Source organism: Artemia franciscana, chromosome 6 (assembly GCF_032884065.1).
Source record: "Artemia franciscana chromosome 6, ASM3288406v1, whole genome shotgun sequence".
Lineage (NCBI taxonomy): Eukaryota > Metazoa > Arthropoda > Branchiopoda > Anostraca > Artemiidae > Artemia > Artemia franciscana.
Window position 1 is genome coordinate 25,152,887 of NC_088868.1, and position 27,890 is coordinate 25,180,776.

The 27,890-nt window shown below is 35.8% G+C and overlaps 1 protein-coding gene across 1 annotated transcript in view; it reads left to right on the forward strand.

Moving 5' to 3' along the window:
* Nucleotides 1-512: 512 nt before the first annotated feature.
* Nucleotides 513-27,890, forward strand: part of LOC136028528 (titin-like) — a 524,102-nt gene continuing 496,724 nt past the window's right edge. The window contains exons 1-2 of the mRNA XM_065706373.1: nucleotides 513-618; nucleotides 13,148-13,255. Coding sequence (XP_065562445.1) covers nucleotides 582-618; nucleotides 13,148-13,255 — 145 coding nt within the window. The 5' untranslated portion in view covers nucleotides 513-581. The remainder of the gene's footprint in view (nucleotides 619-13,147; nucleotides 13,256-27,890) is intronic.

Genomic DNA, 27,890 nt, shown 5'->3' on the forward strand with positions numbered 1-27,890 from the left:
GTGTATCTTTATCAATTATTCGTAACAGCAGAGACAAATATACTTAATAAAATTTGCAGGGGGGGGGGAATCCCGCACTTCTGATATATGGTACTTTTGAAGTACCAAACTTTTAATGTCTGTGTCTAATGTATCGTACTTCTAGCTCAAAGACTAATGCAACATAATTTTGCTGTGTAACTTTCTGCTACGCCATTACTAAATCACTGGACGATACGAAGTGATATATTTAAGCTATGATATAAAGTTACTCTCAAAAGGCTTAAAATATTATTTTTACGTTCCTATAAAACTAGGGAAATTTCAGATATGCTCTTTTGTTTTGGGGACAACAATATGTCAGGTTCATCTCGAAAATTTCCTGTGTAAAAAAAACTGATACTGACATGGCAAGCCATTAAAAATATCCCTTGTATCTGTTTTTAAATTTTGATCCAACGTTAAGGTATGAATGTCCTTGCGCTCTGGAAATCAAGAAATTTTCTGGCACTGGAACTAGAAGAAAAATTTCCAGTATCGACAATTTTAGCTCGTGTAATGTATGGATTTGATTTGTTTGAGAATGTCCGTTCAAAACAATAATGGGAAATAGTCAATGTACTGAAAATAAGGACAAAGGTTAGTTATTATCTCGACCGTCCAAGACCAAAAAACGTTGCTGATTTTTAAGAGATTTTAGTTTTGAGCCTTAAGATGATTATCAATCCTTCTTTATCAATGTATAGCGTGTAAACAATCTTTTTTTGTTATTTGTTCCAATTCAAAACAGAATATATGTGCTCTATCGTTTTCAATATAATAATTATAAGCCGCAGTTGCTAATTCTTTTTTTACATTTTGATTTTGGTGGGTTATGAATCACATCATACAGTGCTTAAAGGAATGGTTTCTCGAGATATTTTTTGGGGCGGGATGTGACCAATGGTTAACAATGTACGGTATAACCTAATATTTAGATGAATTGAGCCACCACCCGGTAACAAACTGATGGTCATGAGGGAATAACCCTCTTGATTATTTTAAGTTCATTGGCTATTTGAAAATGTCGTTCTATAACGATTTGGTAAGGCTGTCTTTTGATCATTTATTAGATAAACCCAAACCTTTACGACACGGAAGAGTAGAAATGTAGCAAAATAGAAAGAACAGAAAGAATGAATTGAAGAATAGAAAGAAAATTGAGTAATAGGAAGAAGAATAGCAAAAAATAGAAAACTTTCTCGTGGTGTAATTTGTCTTCTTACCTAAAAAGGCACTGGAAAATCGGTATGTCTGTTCGAACGAGTTTCTTCACAAAAAAAAAAATTGTAATTAATTTAGAATATAGTGTTGTGGAATAATACAACACCAAATCAGTATTGGCAGTCTAATTATATCATAAGGAAATGCCAATGAAATTGAATTTCTATGGAAACAACTCGGTCGAAAAAAGAAGTAAGAGGAAAAAACTAGCCATACACTAAGGAAGGCTTTGGAATTTCCGTGCCAATGTTTTATATCCTTTTTTGTGATACTTTTTTCAAAAATAATTCTTTTAAAAATCATTTATATGGCAAGATTTGAACTTGAAACAAACATAAATTGTCTTAAACATGGAGGGTCTACTACCCTCTTCAATTCCTCTCCTTACATTAAAGTTTTTCTGACAGCTTTTTAGATTATACAAAGAAAACTGCTTGAAAGCCGAACTAAAATGCGGCTCTTTTTGGGCTAAAAAATAAAACTTTTGAAAATGCGATTTAATCGAAAGCCAATTTCCTCCTCATCATACAATTACTTAGGCCGATCCATTTTCTAAGCATTATAACTAAGAATTACAGGCATGAAAATGTGTGCCGTTTTTCAAGTAAAACTTGAGTGTAAAGAGAGAAGCATATTCAGCCAAATATTTTTATTTTTTTTCATTTCTGGTAGTTTGGATTTTTATACAAACATTATTTTTCCTCATTTTTGCTTATAGTTGTTGCCTCCCTCCCCGTCTTAAGCGTAAAATGTACATTTACCCTAATTAAAATCGAATTAATCTTTTTTTATACTGATGATTTATTAACAATACTGATGGGCTAGTGGTGTCTCGTGGTGCTCGAGCTTCACTAAAATTTGAATATTATGCCTCTGTTTGAAAAAAAATCTATAGAGTAGGAATAGCATGCCTTTATATCTAATATATATATATATATATATATATATATATATATATATATATATATATATATATATATATATACTGCAAGATCGTTTATATTTTGAAACCCTTATGTGACGTAAATGAGGGGTTACTCACGTAGGTTAGTTAGATCAGTGACATGGCTTTGCGGACACCACGAGTCCGCGTCGTGGACGTCTCAAGACCCAGCGGACAATTAATAACTCCCTAATGTATATTCTTCAAAATTCTTTCTATTTTTAAATACTACAATAATATTCAACACCATATCGTTGACAGGGTTTTAAATTAAAAGAAAGGTGTTCAGAACAGTTTGTCAAACAGTTCGGGGTAACGAACTGTTAGTAAGGAGCAACCTAGTTCAATAGTAACCAAAATTCTAAAAAAAGAATTTTGATACCAATAAATTCATCAAAAGAATCGGATTTTTATGCTGATTTGAAATTACAAGCATCATCAAGTTTAGTCTTACCCATCAAAATTTACAACCCCGAAAAAAATTATCTTATTTTCAAAAAAGGGGAAAACATCCACTAAAGTTATGTAATCTTAATGAAAATCACGCCATCAGATTCAGCGTGTCAGAGAACTCTACTGAAGAGGTTTCAAGCTCCTATCTTTAAAAATGTGGAACTTTGTATTTTTGCCAAAGAAAGATCATGGATGCGTGTTTATTTGTTTTTTTTTTTTGTTCCAGAGGTGATTGTATTGACCCGGTGGTCCTAGAATTTCTCGAGAGGGCTCATTCTAACGGAAATTAAAAGTAGTGCCCTTTGTAAGTGACCTAAAACATTGAAAGGCAACTAGGCCCCCTCTAACGCTCATTTTATTCCCAAAGTCACCCGATCTAAATTTTGAGATCGCTATTTTCTTCAATATAGTCGAAAAATCTAATAGCTATGTCTCTGAGGATGACTTAATCCCCCACTGTCACCGGGGGAAGGGCTTCAAGCTATGAACTTTGCTCATAGTTTACATATAGTATTGGTTATTGAGAAGTATACAGACGTTTTCAGGGGGTATTTTTTCCGGTGAGGGGAAGGGATCGGGGGTTGCGTGGGAGGATATTTCAATGGAAGAATTTTTCTCTGGGGAAATTTTCCATGAAAGGTGCACTGGATTTTTTCCCAGTATTATTTAGAATATAGTGTTGTGGAATAATACAACACCAAATCAGTATTGGCAGTCTAATTATATCATAAGGAAATGCCAATGAAATTGATTTTCTATAGAAACAACTCGGTCGAAAGAAGTAAGAGGAAAAAACTAGCCATACACTAAGGAAGGCTTTGGAATTTCCGTGCCAATGTTTTATATCCTTTTTTGCGATACTTTTTTCAAAAATAATTCTTTTAAAAATCATTTATATGGCAAGATTTGAACTTGAAACAAACATAAATTGTCTTAAACATGGAGGGTCTACTACCCTCTTCAATTCCTCTCCTTACATTAAAGTTTTTCTGACAGCTTTTTAGATTATACAAAGAAAACTTCTTGAAAGCCGAACTAAAATGCGGCTCTTTTTGGGCTAAAAAATAAAACTTTTGAAAATGCGATTTAATCGAAAGCCAATTTACTCCTCATCATACAATTACTTAGGCCAATCCATTTTCTAAGCATTATAAATAAGAATTACAGGCATGAAAATGTGTGCCGTTTTTCAAGTAAAACTTGAGTGTAAAGAGAGAAGCATATTCAGCCAAATATTTTTATTTTTTTTCATTTCTGGTAGTTTGGATTTTTATACAAACATTATTTTTCCTCATTTTTGCTTATAATTGTTGCCTCCCTCCCCGTCTTAAGCGTAAAATGTACATTTACCCTAATTAAAATCGAATTAATCTTTTTTTATACTGATGATTTATTAACAATACTGAATAGGCTAGTGGTGTCTCGTGGTGCTCGAGCTTCACTAAAATTTGAATATTATGCCTCTGTTTGAAAAAAAATCTATAGAGTAGGAATAGCATGCCTTTATATCTAATATATATATATATATATATATATATATATATATATATATATATATATATATACTGCAAGATCGTTTATATTTTGAAACCCTTATGTGACGTAAATGAGGGGTTACTCACGTAGGTTAGTTAGATCAGTGACATGGCTTTGCGGACACCACGAGTCCGCGTCGTGGACGTCTCAAGACCCAGCGGACAATTAATAACTCCCTAATGTATATTCTTCAAAATTCTTTCTATTTTTAAATACTACAATAATATTCAACACCATATCGTTGACAGGGTTTTAAATTAAAAGAAAGGTGTTCAGAACAGTTTGTCAAACAGTTCGGGGTAACGAACTGTTAGTAAGGAGCAACCTAGTTCAATAGTAACCAAAATTCTAAAAAAAGAATTTTGATACCAATAAATTCATCAAAAGAATCGGATTTTTTTGCTGATTTGAAATTACAAGCATCATCAAGTTTATCTTATTTTCAAAAAAGGGGAAAACATCCACTAAAGTTATGTAATCTTAATGAAAATCACGCCATCAGATTCAGCGTATCAGAGAACTCTACTGAAGAGGTTTCAAGCTCCTATCTTTAAAAATGTGGAACTTTGTATTTTTGCCAGAAGAAAGATCATGGATGCGTGTTTATTCGTTTTTTTTTTTGTTTTTTTTTTTTTGTTCCAGAGGTGATTGTATTGACCCGGTGGTCCTAGAATTTCTCGAGAGGGCTCATTCTAACGGAAATTAAAAGTAGTGCCCTTTGTAAGTGACCTAAAACATTGAAAGGCAACTAGGCCCCCTCTAACGCTCATTTTATTCCCAAAGTCACCCGATCTAAATTTTGAGATCGCTATTTTCTTCAATATAGTCGAAAAATCTAATAGCTATGTCTCTGAGGATGACTTAATCCCCCACTGTCATCGGGGGAAGGGCTTCAAGCTATGAACTTTGCTCATAGTTTACATATAGTATTGGTTATTGAGAAGTATACAGACGTTTTCAGGGGGTATTTTTTCCGGTGAGGGGAAGGGATCGGGGGTTGCGTGGGAGGATATTTCAATGGAAGAATTTTTCTCTGGGGAAATTTTCCATGAAAGGTGCACTGGATTTTTTCCCAGTATTATTTAAAGAAAGATCAGAAATTAAATAAAAAAACAAGTTTTTTGTCAAGTGAAAGTAAGGAGCAACATTAAAACTTAAAACGAACAGACATTATTATGTATGTGAGGGGTGTTTTCCCCCCGTCAATACCTCGCACTTTACGCTAAAGCTTTTTTTTAGTACGTTCAAAAGAGCCATTTATTCCTATTAAACAGCCTTTGTGATTCAGGGGTCATTCTTAAAGAATTGGAACAAAATGCGAACTTTAGCGAAAAGAGCGAGGCATTGACGAGGGGGCAAACCCCCTCATATACGTAATAATTTCTGTTCGTTTTAACTTTTAATGTTGCTCCTTACTTTCAGTTGAAACAAGTAAAAAATGGTACTAAAACATGGAATTAGAAAAAGTAGGTGAAACTTCAAAACGAATATAAGTGACTGATTGAAGAAGTTAAACCTGAAACAAACGTAAACTAAAATTAAAAATCAATTCAAATTTGAAACCTATAGTTCTTTAAATGAAGAAAAGCTAAAATGATAATCAGGTTTCTAGGATTTTTTTTTTAATTTTATCCTAGTTACAAATTCTAAAAGGCATAGTTACTAGACTTTTTGACTATCCTGAACAAACTGTTTTTTTCAAAATTTTGATCAGTGATAAGGTGAGTGAGCATCTAAAAAGGGCAAGGGGGGCTAGTTACCCTTTGAAAGCTTTTCAACATCCCCTGAAATTTTAACTTTATACCCTCATCCGTTCCTTAGATATTGCTGACACGTCTTTCTGCGGTTAACAAACACATAGTCTTTTTATTGTGTAAAGCATCCCTTTCCAAAGCTCTGGGTGAATTACGTCATCTCTATAAGCATAGTTATTTTAGCTTTTGACTATTTTGGACAAGATGTCTATTTAAACATTTTTTTTCAAATATTTTTGGAGAGACTGTTAATAAAAAGCAATGGGAGGGGCTGGTGACCCTTCAACTATATATCAATGTCCCCTTCAACATCTTCTGGACGTCTCAACTCAATACCGTCAGCTGTTCTAAAAATATTGCAGAACCTTCTTTTTTATAAACTGAATGCACATAGTGCCTTTGGATTTAGTATAGTATACCCCTCAACATTCTCCAAGGTTTCACCCTAATGCCCTTAGCCTCTTCGGGTCTACCCAGGATGAAATATTTCCCCTTTTGCTAATTTTAAATCCTGCATGTAAACAACGGATAAATTGCATAGTTTACAGTCCTTACCCCGGGGCTGATATTTTGTTTTCACAAGCAGCAATAAAGTAGGGGCTCTTGATTGTGTTTGACATCCCTATCAACATTTTCTTAAGGTTTCACCCTAATACCCTAAGCCTTTTTGGAGACTATTAACCAAAGATGCCCTTTTTTCCAATAAAAATTCTTATGTGTTAACAATGGGCAAATTGTATAACTTATAGCCCTTGCCAAGAGGCTGGGGGGAGGTGTGTCAACCCCGGAGGCATAGCCATTTGAACTTCGAACTATTTTGAACAAACTTCCTATATCAAATTTTTGGTCTGATACATTTGGTAAAAAACTGGCGTTGGGGGGGGGTCGCCCTTTGGTCACTTTTGACTTGAGACACGGGTAATAAAACTTTCAATTTCCAATCAAAGTCTATATGGTCTTATATGTGAAAAATAAGCAACTAGCATAACTTACAACCCTTGCTCCGGGGGTTGGGGGGTAGGGGGTTTAACACCACAAGCAAAGTTTTTTGGCATTTCAACTATTTTGAAAAAAAAATAGCTATCATAGAACTTTGATCGGATATATTTGGGGAAAAGAGCGTCAGGCGGTGCCCTTCGATTACTTCGGACTCTTAAAAAGAAACTAGAACTTTCAATTTCCATGTAAGTTACCGCCTTTGCCCCGGGGCTTGTGGGGTATTTGTCAACCCCTAAGATAGATTTAATTGACTTTTAGACAATTTCAAACAAAATGGTTATCTCGAAATTTTGACCGTATACATTTCGGGAAAAAAAAGGGTGGGTATCCTCCGATCGCTTTCGACTCTTAAGAATAGCACTGGCACTTCTGATTTCCAGTCGAATGAGCCCCCTCCAAAGTTTATACTACCACCCTTCCATGAAAACCTTATATGCTAACAGTGGGCAGCTAACATAACTTATACCCCTGGCCCTGAAGGCTGGGGGGTTATCAAATCCAGAACCATAGTTATTGAGCTTCAGACTACTTTGAACAAAATGGCTGTCTCAAAATTTTTATCGGTAGCATTTGATCACTTTAAGTCTTTAAAACAGAGCTGGAACTTTTGATTTCAAGCCGCGTGCGTCTCCTCCGAAGTTTATAGGACTATCCCTTCCATAAAAACCTTTTACGTTAGCAATGAACGACTTGCTCAGCTTACAGGCCTTCCCTAGGACCTCTGGGGGGTTTTGTCAACCCCAGGGCATAGTTATTTGACTTTTGGACTATCTTCGAAAAAAAAATGGTTACATCAAATTTTGATAGGGTCCATTTGGGGAAAGGGGGCGTAGGGGGAAGCTAGTTGTCCTCCGTTCACTTTTGAATCTTAAAAAGGGCAGTAGAACTTCCGATTTTCAATCGACTGATCCCCCTTCAAAGTTTGTATGACCACCCTTCCATAAAAATTGCCTCTGAAAAAAAATAATCACAGGAAGTGCAATAGTACTACCTTAGTAAAGAGCGATGTGGGCACAATGTAATATTTTTTTTATTGTTTTTTTTAGACCAGGGCGCTTCGTATAAAAGGAGTTGTCGTAGAAACTTCGAAAACGGTTCATTCAATTGGGAATTGAAAGTTCTAGCACGTTTTTTTATAGTCGAAAGTGATTGGACGGCAACCAGTCCCCCACTGCTCCATGCCCATCATTTCTCCAAACACATCCAATCTAAATTTTTAGATAGCCATTTTGGTCAGCGTAGCTGAAAAGTCCAGTAATTATGTCTTTGAGGATGATAACCCTCCATAGCCCTCAGAGAACGGGTTGTGAGCTATGCTCGGGGCATATAAGGTATTTATAAAACGGTGTGGTCATATAAACTTCAAATTGGATGAGGCTCATTTAATTGGAAGTCGGAAGCTCTAGTGCCCATTTTAAGAGCTAAAAGTGAATGGAGAGCAACCCCCCGCCCCCAAGCCTATCATTCCCTAAACCAAATCTGACCAAAATTTTACAAGAGCTGTTTTGTTCAGAATTGTTGAAAGGCCCATAACTATGTTTTTGGGGATGTCAGCCTCCCCACAGGCTGTAAATTAAGCAATTCGTTCATTGTTTACATATTGTATATGTTACTGTTTATGTTTATATATATATATATATATATATATATATATATATATATATATATATATATATATATATATATATATATATATATGTTACTGCTATGTTTATATAGTATATGTTTGAACGTTGCTGTTCAAAAAGACGAAGGGCATTATGGTGAGTCTTTCAGAGAATGTTGAGGGGGGTGTTGAACTAAATCAAAACTCCTTTTATTTATACCGATTGTCAAAAGGGTGTAACTCAGGAATAACAGTGTATATCAATTTGGAACTTTCAGGAAATGATAAGGAAGATGATCAAAAAGGTAATATTTGCATGCTACCACACTACTCTATTTACAATATTGAGGGGAAATTTGAACTAAATCAAAGTACACTGTGTTCATGTACATTGTCAAAAGAGTGCTTCTCAAGAATTGATTTTGGTATTAAGTTGAAATTTCCAGAACTTGATGATAGGATGTTCAACTGACCAAAAGGCAATGCTGCTACTAGTACTACCACCATTGCTCTTAATACTGCTATTGGTAATACCAAAACTATCATTGTAACTAGCATTACAAATATGCCTAAGAGTAGGAAGGTGAAATATTCTAGAAATCCTGAGAGGGGAACGTGAATCGATTCACAACACGGCGTCTGTACGCAGGTTGTCAAAAGGGCGTAGCAATAATATTTTAAGAAAAGTTTGGTATGTGAAATTGAAATTAAAAGGAATTGTTGTCTGGGATGTTGAACTAACCAAAAGAAAATATTTGCATCCTAATGTTTACTGCTTTTACTCATACTACTAATAAAGTCAGTATTATTACTATTGATACTACGTCTAATGCTAAGACTACTACTATTAATTTACTCTCACTACTATTACTGCTTCTGCTAAAACTCGAGTATTAAGGCGAAAAAATTCGGGAAATATTGAAACTGCATGGAATGAAATCGAAAACAAACTATGCCCACACAGATTGTTAAGAGGACTTATCAGAAATGCTTTAGTCATTTCTTTTCATTTAATCAAGGATTGATGGTCTTGAATTTAATCTTTCAATGTGTGTTGAAGGGAATGTTTAAGAAACCAAAGGTGTTATGCCTACATTGCTACTAATGGTACTGCAACTGTTGCTAATACACAAGCTAAAAGTTTCAGGTGAAGCTCTCAAGGATTATTTAGGCAATTGTTGAGCTAAATCAAAACGAACTATGAGCATGTAGATTTTTAAAAAGTGACTAAATAATATCTCAACGACAGCTTAAATTATTAAGTTAGACCTAAAGTTGTGAAAACATCAGTGTAAGTTTTGGCGGATTTTGAACTAGCCAGAAGGCACTTTGTGTATACTATTAATATTACCACTACAGTTACTGTTACTAATGACCCTAAGAGAATTAAGGTGAAACTTTTAGGGAACATTTAGGCGAGTTTCAATTTAATAAGAAAATAATTTGAATGCAGGTTTTTAAAATGCATATAAGCACTATCATAGCCAGGGCCGCTCAATAATAGCTAGGAACATTATTGTAACTTTAAAGAAGCTAATTTGTTTGAAAATAAAAGTTCTAGTGCCCTTTTAAGTAGTCAAAAGAAACTGCAAGGCTGGCAGCTCTCCTCCCAAGCCCATTTATTTTCTAAGCACATCCAGTCAAAATTTTGAGACAGCCATTTTCTTCATCGTAGTAGAACGACCCAGTAAGTATATCTCTTGCAATATTGGGTTATGTCAACCCCTTCCCCCCAATTGTGCAATTGTCCCAATATGCCTATAAAATGAATGTTGCTTTAAAAGTAAATCAAAGGGCACTGTGTGTATGCTTGACAATAAGTCACTTCAGCAATATATTGAGAACAACTGGGGCATTACGATGAAACTTTCGGGGCTACTACTATCTCTACTTCTGTTCTTTCAATTAATTAAATCAAAAGTGTATTAAGTGTATCCATGTTGTCAAAGAGCATAGACAGAATATTTTTGGAATTATATTAAGTTTTATTCTTCAGGTCAACTTAAGGAGGAATAATATTAAGATTATACATTACCTTTTGTGTCGGATTAAAAATTATTGAAAAAGTTTCTTTAACATACAAATGGCAAACCATACTATGGATTCTTATAGAAATTAAATAAAAAAAACGAGTTTTTTTAACTGAAAGTAAGGAGCGACATTAAAACTTAAAACGCACAGAAATTACTTCGTATATGAAAGAGGCTGCTTCCTCATCAACGCCCCGCTCTTTACGCTAAAGTTTGACTCTTTCTCTCAATTCTTCTTTTTAAAACAGTAAAAAACTTTAGCGTAAAGAGCGGGGCGTTGATGAGGAAGCAGCCTCTTTCATATACGAAGTAATTTCTGTGCGTTTTAAGTTTTAATGTCGCTCCTTACTTTCAGTTAAAAAAACTCGTTTTTTTTATTTAATTTCTGAACGTTTTTGAATCAATGCATGTTTTGATTTTGGCTCTCCGCAGAGGAATAATCAAAACGAAATTTGCATATTTTTTTTGGGGGGGGGGGCTAAATGGCTTTCTCATTATTTTGATCGAATGATTTTGAGAAAAAAAGAGCGGGGGCGAAGCCTAGTTGCCCTCCGATTTTTTGGTTAATTAAAAAGGCAACTAGAACTTTTAATTTTTTACGAATCTTTTTATTGGTAAAAGATTTACGTAACTTATAAATTAGCTTACGTAAAGAACTTTTGTATTCTCATGTTTTTATTACATATATGAGGGGATTCGCCCCATCGTCAGTACCTCGCTCTTTACACTAAAGCTTAAATTTTATCCCAATTCATTAAGAATGACCCCTGAATCACAAAAGCCGTAGAATAAATAGTTGAAATTACTAAAAATACTTTAGCGTAAAGAGCTAGGTATCATAAGGAGGTGAGCCCCTAATATGGGTAATAATTTCTGTTTGTTTTAAGTTTTATTGCTGTTCCTTACTTCCAGCTGAAAAAGCTTTTTCACATTTATTTTTTATTTTTTTTTTTAAAATAATGCTAGTAAATCCTGCTCTCCCTTCATGGAAGTTTTCTTCTCCCATGACAAATTCTCGATGGAAAGTTCCCCCAGCATATCCCCCTCTTCTCAACCCCTCCCCCCAACCAAAAAAATCCTCCTGAAAACGCCTGTATACTTCCCAATAACCATTACTATATGTAAGCACAGGTCAAAGTTTGTAACTTGTTGCCCCTCCCACGGCAACTGTGGGGGAGTAAGTCGTCCCCAAAGACATAGTTATAAGGTTTTTCGACTACGCTGAATAAAATGGCTATCTCAGAATTTTGATCCGTTGACTTTGGGAAAATAATTAGCGTGGGAGGGGGCCTAGGTGCCCTCCAATTTTTTTGGTCACTTAAAAAGGGCACTAGAACTTTTCATTTCCGTTAGAATGAGCCCTCTTGCAACATTCTAGGACAACTGGGTCGATACGATCACCCCTGGGGAAAAAAAAAAAAAAACAAAAAAACAAAAAAACAAAAAAACAAATAAACACGCATCCGTGATCTGCCTTCTGGCAAAAAATGCTAAATTCCACATTTTTGTAGATAGGAGCTCGAAACTTCTACAATAGGGTTCTCTGATACGCTGAATCTGATGGTGTGATTTTCGTTAAGATTCTATGACTTTTAGGGGGTGTTTCCCCCTATTTTCTAAAATAACGCAAATTTTCTCAGGCTCGTAACTTTTGATGGGTAAGACTAAATTTGATGAAACTTATATATTTAAAACTAGCATTAAAATGCGATTCTTTTGATATAGCTATTGGTATCAAAATTCCATTTTTTAGAGTTTTGGTTACTATTGAGCCGGGTCGCTCCTTACTACAGTTCGTTACCACGAACTGTTTGAAAAAAGAAAAAAAACGAAAAGATATGATTTTGTTCAATGAAAAAGACTATATCAATAAGAAACGATCAGAAATTAATTTTAAAAACTTTTTCTACAGCACAAGTTTTTCAAAGAAAAGTAAAGAGCTCCATTAACCCAAAACGAACAGAAATTACGTTAAATAACCGAGCCAAACTCAAAACGAGCAAAAATCGACATGAGTAGGGCTGACAATCCTCATGCCATCTCAAGACCAGCACATATTTTGCTCTATACTAAGAACAAAATCTATTTTAGATATTTTCGCTTTTTTTACTTCAAAAATAGGAGATTATTAAAACATTAAGGAATAAATATCAGTATATGTATATTAAACAGATAATTCAGGGTCATTTATTGTTGTTTTTTAAGTCAAGTGCAGATTATACTCTGTTCTTGAGAAGGCATGGTGGTTGTCAGCTCTACTCGTGGTAATTTTTGCTCGTTTTGAGTTTGATTTGGTTAGTTATTGTAATTTATGTTTGTTTTAGGTTTCATTTATTTTTTGATGGTGATTTGCGGTGGTTTTACTCTTGGAAGGTTATTTTACTTTATTTTTGCTCATTTTTGGTTTAATAAAGCTCTTTACTTTTTGTTTGAAAAATTTGTTTGTGGAAATATTAAAAAATTTGTTTCACTCGAACTTGAAGACCAAAAAGAGTCATTAGATATCAAGTATGACTATACTTCTATTTGAATAACATTTAGATAGATGCTTAGAGACGTCCAGTAATATTGAGATTAATTTCAGAGCGTCCTGGACCACCTGGCCAGCCCCATGTCTTCGTGTGTGAGGGGTCAAAAGGAATTCTTGTTAAATGGACCCCACCGACGTTCGATGGAAATACTCCAATAACAAGTAAGTCTGCACTTGATAATAAATACACAAATTACATAAACTCAGCTGGAAAAAACATAGTGATATGACTTCATGTAAAGTGTCAAGAGGTGTTGGGATGCTGCGTCAACTTAAATATTTTTTTCCACCTAAAGTACTGCTGTCATTGTATTAGTCATTGTCATTGTCATTGTCATATGTCATATTGTCATTTGTATTGTCATTTGTATGTCATTATTGTATTAGTCATTGTCATTGTCATATTGTCATATTAGTCATTGTCATTGTAGCAGTAAAGTACTGCTGTCAATGTATCGTTCGTTAGTATCGTCTTATATTAGTTATGGATGTATGATATGGGCAAGTGATTTTTAGACAAATTATGACCGAGGAACTGATGGCACGTTAAGTATATATGAAAAGTTGAATTTATTGAATCTAGGTCAGATTAGGGATACGCAGATAGGCATTTTGTTTTTCAGTGCTTGAACAATTTAGGACCTGAAGTTTTTGGAAGTTATTTTAAACAAAATTCATTTTATCATCAGTATTTTACCCAATATGGAAATGCTCTGATTAATGAAGTTAGGAATATAATGCGATCGGGACATGTGACAAGACACATAGGCCCGACAGTTTGGAATGCATTCCAAGAGTATATAAGGGAGTCTGAAGGGAGTCTCGCACAGCTTAAGTGCCAGTTGGAAATACACTTTTTGAATGATGAATGACCAAGATGGTGACCAAGAATTTTTCAGGCCTTTTTTTCTTTTCTTTTTTTTGTGTATTTAATGTTTTGTTAATGAGTAAAGTAACATGAATGTAGTCGCTATTACAGGCCAGAACGGCCTTTTTGCAACTAATTGGTATGTATGTGATATAAAGGTCTTAAATACAAATCTACCTACCTACCTACTTATTATAATCAGATATTATTACGGATTGTTTTAGGTGTTCGACCGACTGACCTTATGCCAAACAGTCCTGCTTTCTAGGGCTATAATGAGAAAAACGATGAGATGGCTAGGGCACGTTCTGTAGAGGAAGGAGGACAGATTGCTCTTTTTAACCAAACATCAAAAACAAGAAGATTAATGGGGAAAATCTCAAGACATTGGGAAACAAATTAGAATGAATATTTCGCCCTATGTCCAAGGGCCGTCCTCAGCAATACAAAATTATATAAGAAAAAACAACTTACAAGAGGATAAAATCAATAAAACTAAAATGAACAGTTTTTCAAAACAGGCCCAGCATCCTTACCTCAGCGAAGTTCAACCAGGACTGATAAATAAATTGTGATGAAACGAAGCAATTCATTGAAATGAAAGAGAATGATTTTAAAACACGTTTTGAATGCCAGCCTAGCTTTTTTCGCTACTGATCTCATAGGTCCATTTGTGACAGGTTCTGTGTTAATATCAATTGTTTTTTTATAATACTTCGTAAGGTCATTTTTAACTAAATTTGTGTATAGAGCATTTAGTGAATATTCTCTTCAATTCCTATTTAAGGAAATATTATTATTAATCTTAAGTCTGATTTCAATGGCTTCTCGAACAACCTGCTTTATGCCTAGATCATTGCTAATAATGGCGGATCCTTCAAAAAGTATTTCGTGGCTAGGATTTTCAAAAACATGGCTGCTTAAAGCAGAATCAAAAGAAACAGAAGTAATATTAGAATTCAGAGCTTTGGTGATATCATCCTTATGCTGTTGTAGGTGTTTCTCGAAATTCTGGTGGGTTCTCCCTACTTAGAATTTGCCATAGTCGCATAGAATTTGATAGACACCTCTTTGGCGAGTAACTGGAGTTTTATCTTTACCAGAATGTAGGAGATTTATGATTTTTAAATTATTGGTAAATACAACATACAGATTATTTTGTGTGCATACTTCTTTAAGATTTCTAGTGATTTTTGGGTTATATGAGAGGTAAATTATGTTTTGGGGCCTACCGGGATTTTCAAATGGTAGATTATCGTTGATTTTATGGGAGTGTCTTTTCACTCTACGGTTAATTGTATTATTAATAAATAAAAGAGGATACCCATTTCCAAAAAGTATGTCCCTGATAAAGTCTAGTTCAGCTGTGATGTAGGAATCAGAAAAAAATGATTAGGGGACGATCGACGAGAGATATTACGACATCTCTTTTAACTTGTGGGGGGTGGTTTGATTGAAAATGAAAATATTTATTGTTTTGTGTTGATTTTCTGTAAATAGTAAAATTGAGTTCATCTAAGCTACGAATAATTGTAACATCTAGGAATGAGATTTTATTTGCAATTTCAATTTCTAAGGTAAACTGTAAATTCCAATCATATGTATTAAGGTGATCTAAGAAAAACCCCTAAGTTCATTTTCCCCATTGTTCCAAAGTGAAATTACGTCATCCATGTAACGTCCCCAAAAGATATGTTTCAAAAAATACGAATTTAATGCCCAATTTTCAATATGCTCTACATGAATATTCGCCAGGAACCCGGAGAGAGGCGCACTCATGGGTAAGCCATTTATTGTTGGTCGAAAGAATTACGGAATTGGAAATACATTGAGTACTTGTTACAAAGTTTAACCAAGGTCATTAAAGCGTCCGAATCTAATCCTGTTGCTGAAACTTCTATTAAGCCATAATTTTCATTTATTTTATTTTCTAGCAATTTCTCGGATTCTGCTACAGTAATATTTGTATACATAGATAAAATGTCAAAGCTACTGATAATTGTATTTTCTGAAATATTTACATTTTTGAGTTTTTCAACTAAATCAACCGAATTAATTATATAAGATTTTTGAGAAAAAAGCAAAGGTTTGAAGGCTGTAAATAACCATTTTCCAATGTTGGAGGCGGGGACTTTCGTACAAGCTACAACTGGCCTTAAAGGAATTCCTTGCTTATGGAATTTTGGTAGACCATAAAATTTTGGACAAAAGCTGCCTCGGGGGAAAAATTTATTATATAATTGTGGAGTAATTTTACCATTTTATTTGAGATCTTTTAATTCTTTTATAATTTTGTTTGCAAACTGATCAGCATGTCTTCTGCTGATTTTGGCCAGGTTGCTGGATTAGAAAGAAATTTATTTAGTCATGATTTCCGCTTATCAAGGGAACGACTTATTAAAAGTTGGAAAACCTACGAAATGAATCATCAATGAATAGCCCTATTTATGCTCCAAGATTCACTTCTGGACCGGCTCTTTTTAATTTGTCCTCTAGAACTCTTGAACCATTGGAAATTCAAACTCTCGAAATAGGTCCAAAAGTCTCTTTTCTTCCGAAACAAGTTTCTGTGGCGGATTTGATTTCCTCTTTAGAGTCTTCTTTGCATAAATTTTATTCATCTATTTCTAACCCAGACGAAGCTAGGGCTAGTCTTATTGATACACTATACAATAATAAAAAAATGCCTAATCCTCCCGCCAATTAAAAACCAGATAGTTTGCGTGACCTAAGAATTCTATCCAATCTCCGCGAAGACCCGTCCATTATTATAACTAAAGCAGATAAAAGCAATTCTTTGGTTGTCATGGATACGAAAAACTATGACACAAAAATTTATGCACATCTAAACGACAAAACTACATATAAAACTATAACCTACGATCATACTGATAAGTTTGCTAACAAAATTATAAAAGAATTTTTATAATTTATAAATCCAAAATTTTATGGTCTACCAAAATTACATAAGCAAGGCATTCCTTTAAGGCCAATTGTAGCTTGTACGAAAGTCCCCGCCTCCAACATTGGAAAATGGTTATGTAAAGCCTTCAAACCTTTGCTTTTTTTTTCTCAAAAATCATATATATGTAATTCGGTTGATTTAGTTGAAAAACTCGAAAACGTAAATATTTCAGAAAATACAATTATCAGTAGCTTTGACATTGTGTCTCTCTATACAAATATTAATGTAGGAGAATCCGAGAAATTATTAGAAAATAAAATAAATGAAAATCATGACTTAATAGAAGTTTCAGCAACAGGATTAGATTGCGACGTTTTAATGACTTTGGTTAAACTTTGTTACAAGTATTCAATGTATTTCCAATTTCGTAATTCTTTCTACCACTAAATAAATGGCTTACCCATGGGTCCGCCTCTCTCCGGGTTACTGGCGAAAAATTATGTAGAGCATGTTGAAAATTCGTATTTTTTTAAACATATCTTATGGGGACGTTACATGGATGACGTAATTTCAGTTTGGAACTATGGGGAAAATGAACTTAAGGTTTTTTTTAGATCACATTAATACATATAATAGGAATTTACAATTTACCTTTGAAATTGAAATTGCAAATAAAATCTCATTCCTAGATGTTCTAATTATTCGTAACTTGGATGAACTCAATTTTATTATTTACAGTAAACCAACACAAAACATTTTGAATCAAACCACCCCCCACAAGTTAAAAGAGATGTCGTAATATCTCTCGTCGATCGTCCCCTAAAAATTTGTTCTGATTCCTACATCACGGCTGAACTAGACTTTATTAGGGACATACTTGTTGGAAATGGGTATCCTCTTTTATTTACTAATAATACAATTAACCGTAGAGTGAAAAGACACTCCCATAAAATCAGCGATAATCTACCATATGAGAATCCCGATAAGCCTCAAAACATAATTTACCTCCCATATATCCCAAAAAATCACTATGAATCTTTAAAAAGTATGCACACAAAATAATCTGTATGTTGTATTTACCAATAACTTGAAAATCATAAATCTCCTAAATTCTGGTAAAGATAAAACTCCAGTTACTCGCCCAAGAGGTGTCTATCAAATACCCTGCGACTGTGGCAAATTCTATGTATATAGAATTATATCTCCTAGGATAAGGAGAATATTCACTAAATGCTATATACACAAATTTAATTAAAAATGACCTTACGGAGTATTATAAAAAACCAATTGATATTAACACAGAACCTGTGACAAATAGACCTATGTGATCAGCAGCGAAAAAAGCTAGGCTGGCATTCAAAACGTGTTTTAAAATCATTCTCTTTCATTTCAATGAATTGCCTCGTTTCATCACAATTTATTTATCAGTCCTGGTTGAACTTCGCTGAGGTAAGGATGCTGGGACTGTTTTGAAAAACTGTTTCTTTTAGTTTTATTGATTTTATCCTCTTGTAAGTTGTTTTTTCTTATATAATTTTGTATTGCTGAGGACGGTCCTTGGACATAGGGCCGAAATATTCATTCTAATTTGTTTCCCAATGTCTTGAGATTTTCCCCATTAATCTGCTGAGGACGGCCCTTGGACATAGGGCCAAAATGTTCATTCTAATTTGTTTCCCACTGTATTGACAAATTCCCTATTGTTATGGCACTTGGTATTAACCAAGTGACATATAGCAATCGCAAATTCTGTCGATCCCGGTTTTGCTACTTCAGGCACTTCCAGGTAAGCTAGGACGATGAAATTTGGCAGGCGTATCAAGGACCGGACCAGATTAAATTAGAAATATTCGTTTTCCCGATTTGACCGTCTGGGAGAGTGGGGGGCCTGTTAATTCAGAAAAATAGAAGAGTATTTTTAACTTAAGAACGGCTGATCAGATCTTAACGAAAATTGATGTTTGGAAGGATATCATGTCTCAAAGCTGTTATTTTAAATCCTGACCGGAACTGGTGACATTGGGGGGGGGAGCTGGGAGGGGGAGCTGGGAGGGGGAAACCTAATATCTTGGAAAACACTTAGAGTGGAGAGATCGGGATGAAACTTGGTGGGAAAAATAAGCACAAGTCCTAGATACATGATTGAAATAACCGGAACGGATCCGCTCTCTTTGGGGTAGTTGGGGGGGGGTTATTCTGAAAAATCCGAAAAAATGAGGTATTTGTTACTTACGAACGGGTGATTGGATCTCTTAGAAGGATGTCGTGTCTCAGAGCACTTATTTTAAATCCCGACTGGACCTGGTGACATTGGGGGGGGAGTTGGGAGGGGGAAACCTAAAACTTGGGAAACACTTAGAGTGGAGGGATCGGGATGAAACTTGGTGGGGAAAACAAGCACAAGTCCTAGATACATGATTGACATAACCGGAACAGATCCGCTCTCTTTGGGGTAGTTGGGGGGGGGGGGGGTAATTCTGAAAAATTAGAAAAAATGAGATATTTTTAACTTACGAGCGGGTGATCGGATCTCAATGAAATTTGATATTTAGAAGGATATTGTGTCTCAGAGCTTTTGTTTTAAATCCCGGCCAGATCTGGTGACATTGGGGGAAGTTGGGAGGGGGAAACCTAAAACTTGGAAAACACTTAGAGTGGAGGGATCGGGATGAAACTTGGTGGGAAAACAAGCACATTTCCTAGATACATGATTGACATAACCGGAGCGGATCCGCTCTCTTTGGGGTAATTGGTTGGGGGGGGGTTAATTCTGAAAAATTAGAAAAAATGAGGTATTTTTAACTTACGATCGGGTGATCGGATCACAATGAACTTTGATACTTAGAAGGATATCGTGTCTCAAAGCTCTTATTTTAAATCCCGACCGGATCTGGTGACATTGATGGGAGTTTGGTGTGGGGGAACCTAAAATCACGGAAAACGCTTAGATTGGAGGGATCGGGATGAAAATTGGCGGGAAAAATAAGCATAAGTCTTAGATACGTGATTTACATAATTGGAATGGGGGTTAACTCTGAAAAATTAGGAAAAGTGACGTATTTTTCACTTACGAAGAAGTGATTGAATATTCATGAAGCTTCATATTTAGAAGGACCTCGTAAAACTCAAATCTCTATTTTAAATCTCAACCGGACCAAGCCTAATTGGGGCGGGGGGCAGTTGGGGGGACCGGAAATCTTAGAAAATACTTAAAGCGGTGAGATCAGGATGAAACTGGATGTGAAGAATAGAAACCTGTCTAAGATACGTGACTGACATAAACGGACCGGATCTGCTCTCTTTGGTGGAGTTGAGGGGGGGGGAATTTTGAAAATTGAGGTATTTGTAACTTACGAAAGGGTGACCAGATCTTAATGAAATTTGATATTTAGAAGGATCTTGTGGTTTAAAGCTCAAATTTTTAATTCCGACCAGATCCTTTGACATTGGGGGGAGTTGAAGGGGGAAACTGGAATTCTTGGAAAACGTGAAAATTGGGGTATTTTATCTTACGAATAGGTGATCGTATCTTAATGAAATTTGATATGTAGAAGGAATTAATGTCTCAGAGCTCTTATTTGAAATCCCGACCAGATCTTTTGACATTGGAGGGAGTTGGAGGGGAAAATCTTGGAAAACACTTGGAGTGGAGGAATCGGGATGAAGCTTGGTGGATAGAAAATGTCCTTGATACGTGATTGACAGAACCATACTGGATTTGCTCTCTTTGAGGGAGTTGGGGGGAGGGGTTCAGTGATTTGGCGAGTTTGGTGCTTCATGAAAAAACTTTTTCATGTTTATTTTTTTATTGTTTTTATGGCACTTGGTATTAACCAAGTGACATATTGCAATCGCAAATTCTGTCGGTCTGACGGTCCGGGTTTTGCTACTTTAGGCACTTCCAGGTAAGCTAGGACGATGAAATTTGGCAGACGTATCAGGTACCGGACCAGATTAAATTAGAAATACTCGTTTTCCCGATTTGACCATCTGGGGGGCGGGAGTGGGGACGGGAGGGGTTCAGTGATTTGGCGAGTTTGGTGCCTCATGAAAAAACTTTTTCGTGTTTATTTTTTTATTGTTTTTATGGCACTTGGTATTAACCAAGTGACATATTGCAATCGCAAATTCTGTCGGTCTGTCGGTCCCGGTTTTGCTACTTTAGGCACTTCCAGGTAAGCTAGGACGATGAAATTTGGCAGGCGTATCAGGTACCGGACCAGATTAAATTGGAAATACTCTTTTGCTCGATTTACCATCTGGGGGGGGGGGGCGGGAGTAGGGGGCCCGTTAATTCGGAAAAATAGAAAAATTTAAGTATTTTTAACTTACGAACGATTGAAAAGATCTTAATGAAATTATATGTTTGGAAGGATATCATGTCTCAAAGCTGTTATTTTTAATCCCGACCGGATTTGGTGACATTGGGGGAGCTAGGAGGGGGAAACCTAAAATCTTGGAAAACACTTAGAGTGTAGGGATCGGGATGAAACTTGGTGGGAAAAATAAGCACAAGTCCTAGATATATGATTGACATAACCGGAACGGATCCGCTCTCTTTGGGGTAGTTGGGGGAGGGGGTAATTCTGAAAAATAGAGGTATTTTTAACTTACGAACGGGTGATCGGATCTCGATGAAATTTGATATGTAGAAGTATATTGTGTCTCAGATCTGTTATTTTAAATTTCGACCGGATCTGGTGACATGGGGTGGGAATTAGGAGGGGGAAACTTAAAACTTGGAAAACACTTAGAGTGGAGGGATCGGGATGAAACATGGTGGGAAAAATAAGCACAAGTCCTAGATACATGATTGACATAACCAGAACGGATCCGCTCTCTTTGGGGTAGTTGGGGGCGGGTTAACTCTGAAAATTTAGAAAAATGAGGTATTTTTAACTTACGAACGGGTGATCGGATCTCAATGAACTTTGATATTTAGAAGAATATTGTGTCTCAGAGCTGTTATTTTAAATCCCGACCAGATCTTTTGACATTGGGGGGAGTTGGAGGGGAAAATCTTGGAAAACACTTGTAGTGGAGGAATTGGGATGAGGCTTGGTGGATAGAATAAGCAAATGTCCTTGATACATGATTGACAGAACCGTGCTGCATTTTTTCTCTTTGGGGGAGTTGGGGGGAGGGTTCAGTGATTTGGCGAGTTTGGTGCTTCTGGACGTGCTAGGACGACGAAAATTGGTAGGCGAGTCAGGGAGCTGCACAATTTGACTTGATAAAGTCGTTTTCCCAGATTCGACCATCTGGGGGGCTAAAGGGAGGGGAAAAATTAGAAAAAATTAGGTATTTATAAATTACGAGTGGGTGATCGGATCTTAATAAATTTTGATATTTAGAAGGACATCGTGACTCAGAGCTCTTATTTTAAATCCTGACCAGCATTAAGCCTCTTATTTTCTTTTTTAAATCAATCTATTGATTCATAGAATTTTGATAGAGCTCATACCATATGATCTCTTGGCTCTTAGCTCTTTTTGCCTCGTCACAAGTGCCATATGAGCTCTTAGCTCTTGTTTTTCTTGTTTTTGGTGTTTGTGATGGAAAGGCAGTGTGGTCTTCGTCGCTATTTACGTCTCTTTTTAACCAACTATCTAATGCCAATCGAATAGCAGGTCGTTCCCGGTTGGGGTAGGAGGATATCGTAAAGAAATATTTAAGGGAAATAGGGATTTCCAGGGAGGGTGTAAAGAGGAAGGCTTTGAATAGATGTGGATGGAGTAGGAACATGTGTAGCTGTGTGAGCCTTAAGTGGATTGATGCTGCAGTGAGTTGTTAGTAGTACTAATATTATTATTTTATAAATGTACACTCTGGCATGCTTTTTAGTGTGCGGCTGAATGGGCCTAGTTCGAACTTCTTTAGGGTGGAAGGTAGGGGATAAACTTGGATGCCTAACGACCACATAAATTAAAAATATGCGTGATTGCTGTCATACTTTTCTTTTCCTAAATATTTTAGACAAATACGACAAATTTACCAACTTAGCGACCTCAACTCATTTATTGGCAGTCATGGGCAAGAGGACAGTCACCTAAAGGAGGGAAAAGGAGGGCTCAAATTGGTCTTAAATAAGTAAATAACTTTTAAACAACAAAGAGATATAAAAAGAGATAAATAACTTTTGTACTAATTGATAATTTAAGATAAAAGGATACGGCATTAGACTTTACAGTCCATAGCGGCGGTGCTGATCTCCCTTTCTCGGCCCTTCAGCCAGGAAGTGCAATGGGGGGTTGGGGGGCAGCCATCCTGTGCTTTCGCACACCCTTCCTGTTTACCTTCCCCAGATTTCTCCAGGAACCCATTTAGAGCTGGGTCGACTCTGGCTAAGCTTAAAGAGTCACGCCACTGACCCCCGTCCCAAACTGAAGAATTGGGTACACTGGGATTCGAACCCGCGTCCTCTCAGACGAAGGATCCCGAATCCAACGCACCAACCCACTCGGCCATAATTTAGAATATATTTTTATTATGTTGCTAACTTTGTCTATTTCAAGCTGTTTCAGTCTTTTCCACTTTAAGCGTTTTCCAAAATTTCCAGTTTCCCCCTCCAACTCACCATCCAATGTCATTGGATCTGGTTGGGATTTAAAATAAAACTTCTGAGACACGAGGTCCTTCTATATTTTATTAAGGTCTGATAACCCGTTCGTAAGTTAAAAATATCTGATTTTTTTTCTAATTTTTACGAATTAACCGTCCTTCCACTTCCCCCCAGATGGTCAAATCTGGGAAGCGACTATTTCTAATTTAATCTGGTCGGGTCTCTGATGCGCCCGCCAACTTTCAGCGATCGCTATATTGATCACGTATCTAGTTTCGGGTCTTCTTCGTGCAAAAATCTTCTTCGCGTAAAAATCTCCCCCTCCCCAGATGGTCGAATCAGGGAAAAGACTATTTCCAATTTGATCTAGTCTGGTCTGTGATACGCCTGCCAACTTTCATCATCCTAGCTTATCTGGATGTGCCAAAACTAGCAAATCCCCCCAACTCCCCCAAAGAGAGTGGATACGGTCCAGTTATGTCAATAACCTATCTAGGACTTGTGCTTATTCTTCCAACCAAGTTTCATCCCGATCTCTACGCTCTAAGCGTTTTCTAAGATTTCCGATTTCCCCCTCCAACTCCCCCCAATGTTACCGGATCCGGTCGGGATTTAAAATGAGAGGTCTGAGACACGAGTTCCTTCTAAACATCAAATTTCACTAAGATCCAATCACCTGTTCATAAGTTAAAAATACTTGATTTTTTCGATTTTTTCTGAATTACGCAATTAGCCCCCCCCCCAATTTTCCTCAAACTTCGATAAGATCTGATCACCCTTTCGTAAGTTAAAAATACCTAATTCTGTAATTCTTTCCGAATTAACCCCCCCCCCCTCCCAACTCCCCCAAAGAAAGCCAATCTGGTCTGGCTATGTCAATCACGTATCTAGGACGTGTGTTTATTCTTCCCACCAAGTATCATCACGATCTCTCCACTCTAAGCGTATTCCAAGATTTCTGGTTTCCTTCTGCAACTCCCCCAATTGTCAACGGATCCGTTCAGGATTTAAAATAATAGGTCTTAGACACGAGGTCCTTCAAAATATCACATTTCACTAGGATCTAATCACTCGTTCATAAGTTAAAAATACTTAATTTTGTATAATTTTTCCAAATTACCGAATTAGCTCTCCTTCCCAACTCTCCCAAAGAGAACAGATCCAGTCCATCTAGGTCAATCACGCATCTAGGACTTTTCCCTATTCTTCCCACCAAGTTTTATCATGATTTTTCCACTCTAAGCGTTTTTCAAGACTTCCGGTTTCTCCCCCTCTAACTCCCCCCATTGACACTGAATCTAGTCAGGATTTAAAATAAGAGGTCTGAGTTACGAGGTCCTTCTAAATATCCAATTTCATTAAGATTCGATCACTCGTTCTTAAGCTAAAAATTCCTAATTTTTTCAAATTTTTTCGAATGAACCCCCCCACCCCCCAACTCCCCCAAATAGAGCGGATTCCTTTCGGTTATATCAATCATGTATCTAGAACTTGTGCTTATTTTTCCACCAAGTTTCATCCCGATCTCTCCACTCTAAGCGTTTTCCAATATTTCATGTCTCCCCCTCCAACTCCCCCAATGTCACCAGATCCGGTCGGGATTCAAATAAGAGCTCTGAGTTACGATTTCCTTCTAAATATCAAATTTCATTAAGATACGATCACCCGTTCGTAAGTTAAAAATATCTCATTTTTTTCTAATTTTTCAGAATTAACCGTCTTTTACTCCCCCCCAGATGGTTGAATCGGGAAACGACAATTTCTAATTTAATGTGATCTGATCCCTGATACACCTGCCAAATTTCATCGTCCTAACTTATCTGGAAGTGCCCAAACTTGCAAAACCGGGACCGACAGACCGACAGAATTGCTATCGCTATTTGTCACTTGGTAAATACCAAGTGCCATAAAAATTAAACAAAATCATTTTCAAAATGGACTAAAAAGTTCATTGTCTGGTCGCTGCAGGATCGTCATCATTTCATGGATTTTTTGAATTCAATTTCCTTCTCATTTAACCCCTAAGCCTTCCCCTCTCTTATACAAGTACCCCTGGGAGTGAGAACGGATAACTATACTAGGAAGAATGTGATAGATGAAGTATTCACTCCACCGCCTTCCCTGCAAAACCGAAGTTGTACAAAAACTTTAAATGTTTCATAATATACAGGAAAATATAGTACTTTCTGCCGCATAAAGAGAGGAATCTATGCATGCATTTACTCTCATTGAGCAATTGCGTCAGATCTCCCACCGGAAATTTTTTTTTAGAAAACCATGGTTAGCATGGAAATAAATTTTAAATTCTAATATTAAATATTTTTGAGAGTGCTCTGACCTCATTCATCTACAATCTGACCGGCCACGCACAAGCAGAAGTGATTGATTCATTACATAGTTACCTATAATAATCATTGATTGATACATACTGTCCAACTGGAGCTACTCCTAATTTCAAGTGTGTTAAGAATAGTACCACATTAATCACTTTTTGATGAGCAATGAGTCTTTGATTTCACTGAGAATGAATGTATAAACTAAGTTACTATTATCAAAAATTCGTCACTCAATAAAAAATAAATCAGCGACCTAAAGCCCCTCTAGTTCAGTCCAGATGCACCTTTAATTTATTATAAGTAATCTTTTGAATCGAACTTGACAGACATGGTCTGATGGAGACAGGACTCGTGCCAACACTAAACTTTGGTCTTTGAAATGTTTTCTAAGTTGGATGGCACAGGAGTTATAAAAGTATGTCATGTGCCTAGCTGTCTCATATAAATCAAAACTCGATTTGCGTTACTAGGGTAACACAAAGCGTTGCGGCAAATCTTTGTCAGCTTCACCGAAAAAAATGATGTGGAAAAAACACCTTGATTTTGTATTTTCACCATTGACTAGATGTCATAGTTGTCAGCCCCTTAATACTTAAAATATAGTGTATCACAGTTGGATTTTTTCAAGAAAAATACGCTCCTTAAAAAAAAAAAAAAAAAAAAAAAAAAAAAAAAAAAAAAAAAAAAAAAAAAAAAAGAAAAGAAAACCTCAAACTACGCTGTATTTCAAAAACCGACTCTATCCAGTATTTCATGACACACAATCAATGTTTTTAGGTTTTAAATACACCATGTATACAATTAGTGATTTTATTACTATACCTCAAACATAAAGTATAGCATAGTCTAGACTAAACTTTTGCTTCTGAAATTTTAGCATGTACCCTATAACTAAGACTAGATGACTTTGCCTGAAAACATAACTCTTACTTATTGTTTTCTATGTATTTCACGGTAGGAATCAATTATTTCTTTTATTACCGAGTAATTCCTATATAGACACTTTACTAATATTTGTAAACCTTCATCGATGTATGGTATGCATTATTATTTATAGTCACTGTACAATCCCTTACGTGAAGATAAAATTTCCTTATAATAGAATTTATCAGCAGCGAAGAAAAATGAATCAAATAGCAGACATATGTCTTCGCACTTCCCTTAGGATGGACGATCCTTGTGATTCTTATTTACATGTTACTCTTTGTGACAAAGAAGAAATCTCAGACATTCAAAGTATTTTATTAATCAAGCCTTTTTTAATTCTTTTTGTAGCTAGATATCTGAAAATACATTTATATAAGCGTCACTTGTTGGGTTGGAGTAAGGAAAAGTTAGTCCCCCATTTCCTCCTGGATATGTACTTTTCCTCCTCTGTTAGAATTCCCAAGCCATATTAAATCTCGACAGATAAATTTGACAGATAATCTTTGCCTCAGGCAAGCATTTACCAACAGGCAAATGAATCTTCAACGTCATAAATAATAATAAAGATCTTATTCCAGTTTAAATACTTCAATCTTTTGGAGAAGACAAATTCATTGAGGTATTAGCTCTAGTTTTTTTTTTTTTTTTTTTTTTTTTTTTTTTTTTTTTTTTTTTTTTTTTTTTTTTTTTTTTTTTTGAGACTTGGTCGTACCATTAGTCTCAGGCCACTTTAATTTTTTGCTAGAAATAAATTGCTAAGGTTGAACTATTTTGACTGCTTAAGTAATGGGCACAATCAAACTACAATAATAAATGTTGCAAAACCGTAATAGCTAATAGAGTTTAAGTAAAACAGCTATTCTAATCTTTTAAACCCAAGGATCAAAATATTGTTTTTATAATATTAACTACAGTTTGTAGGCTACATACAATCTGAATGCGGAAATCCATAAAATTAGTATATTTACCCATAGATAAAGGGTGCATGGTCGACAAAATGGAAGAGTGCATCACCAACGTGCATTGAGGAATGTGACTGTTGTTCTGTTTATACTATGCAAGAATTGTTTGTACAGCAAAATAAGTTTAGGGAGAAAGAACTATATAAGACGATGTTTCAAATTTGAAGGCTTAAATATATTGGATGTGGTGTTTTTGTACAAACCTCTCTTGCCCAAAGACGCTGGAAATTTGGACCT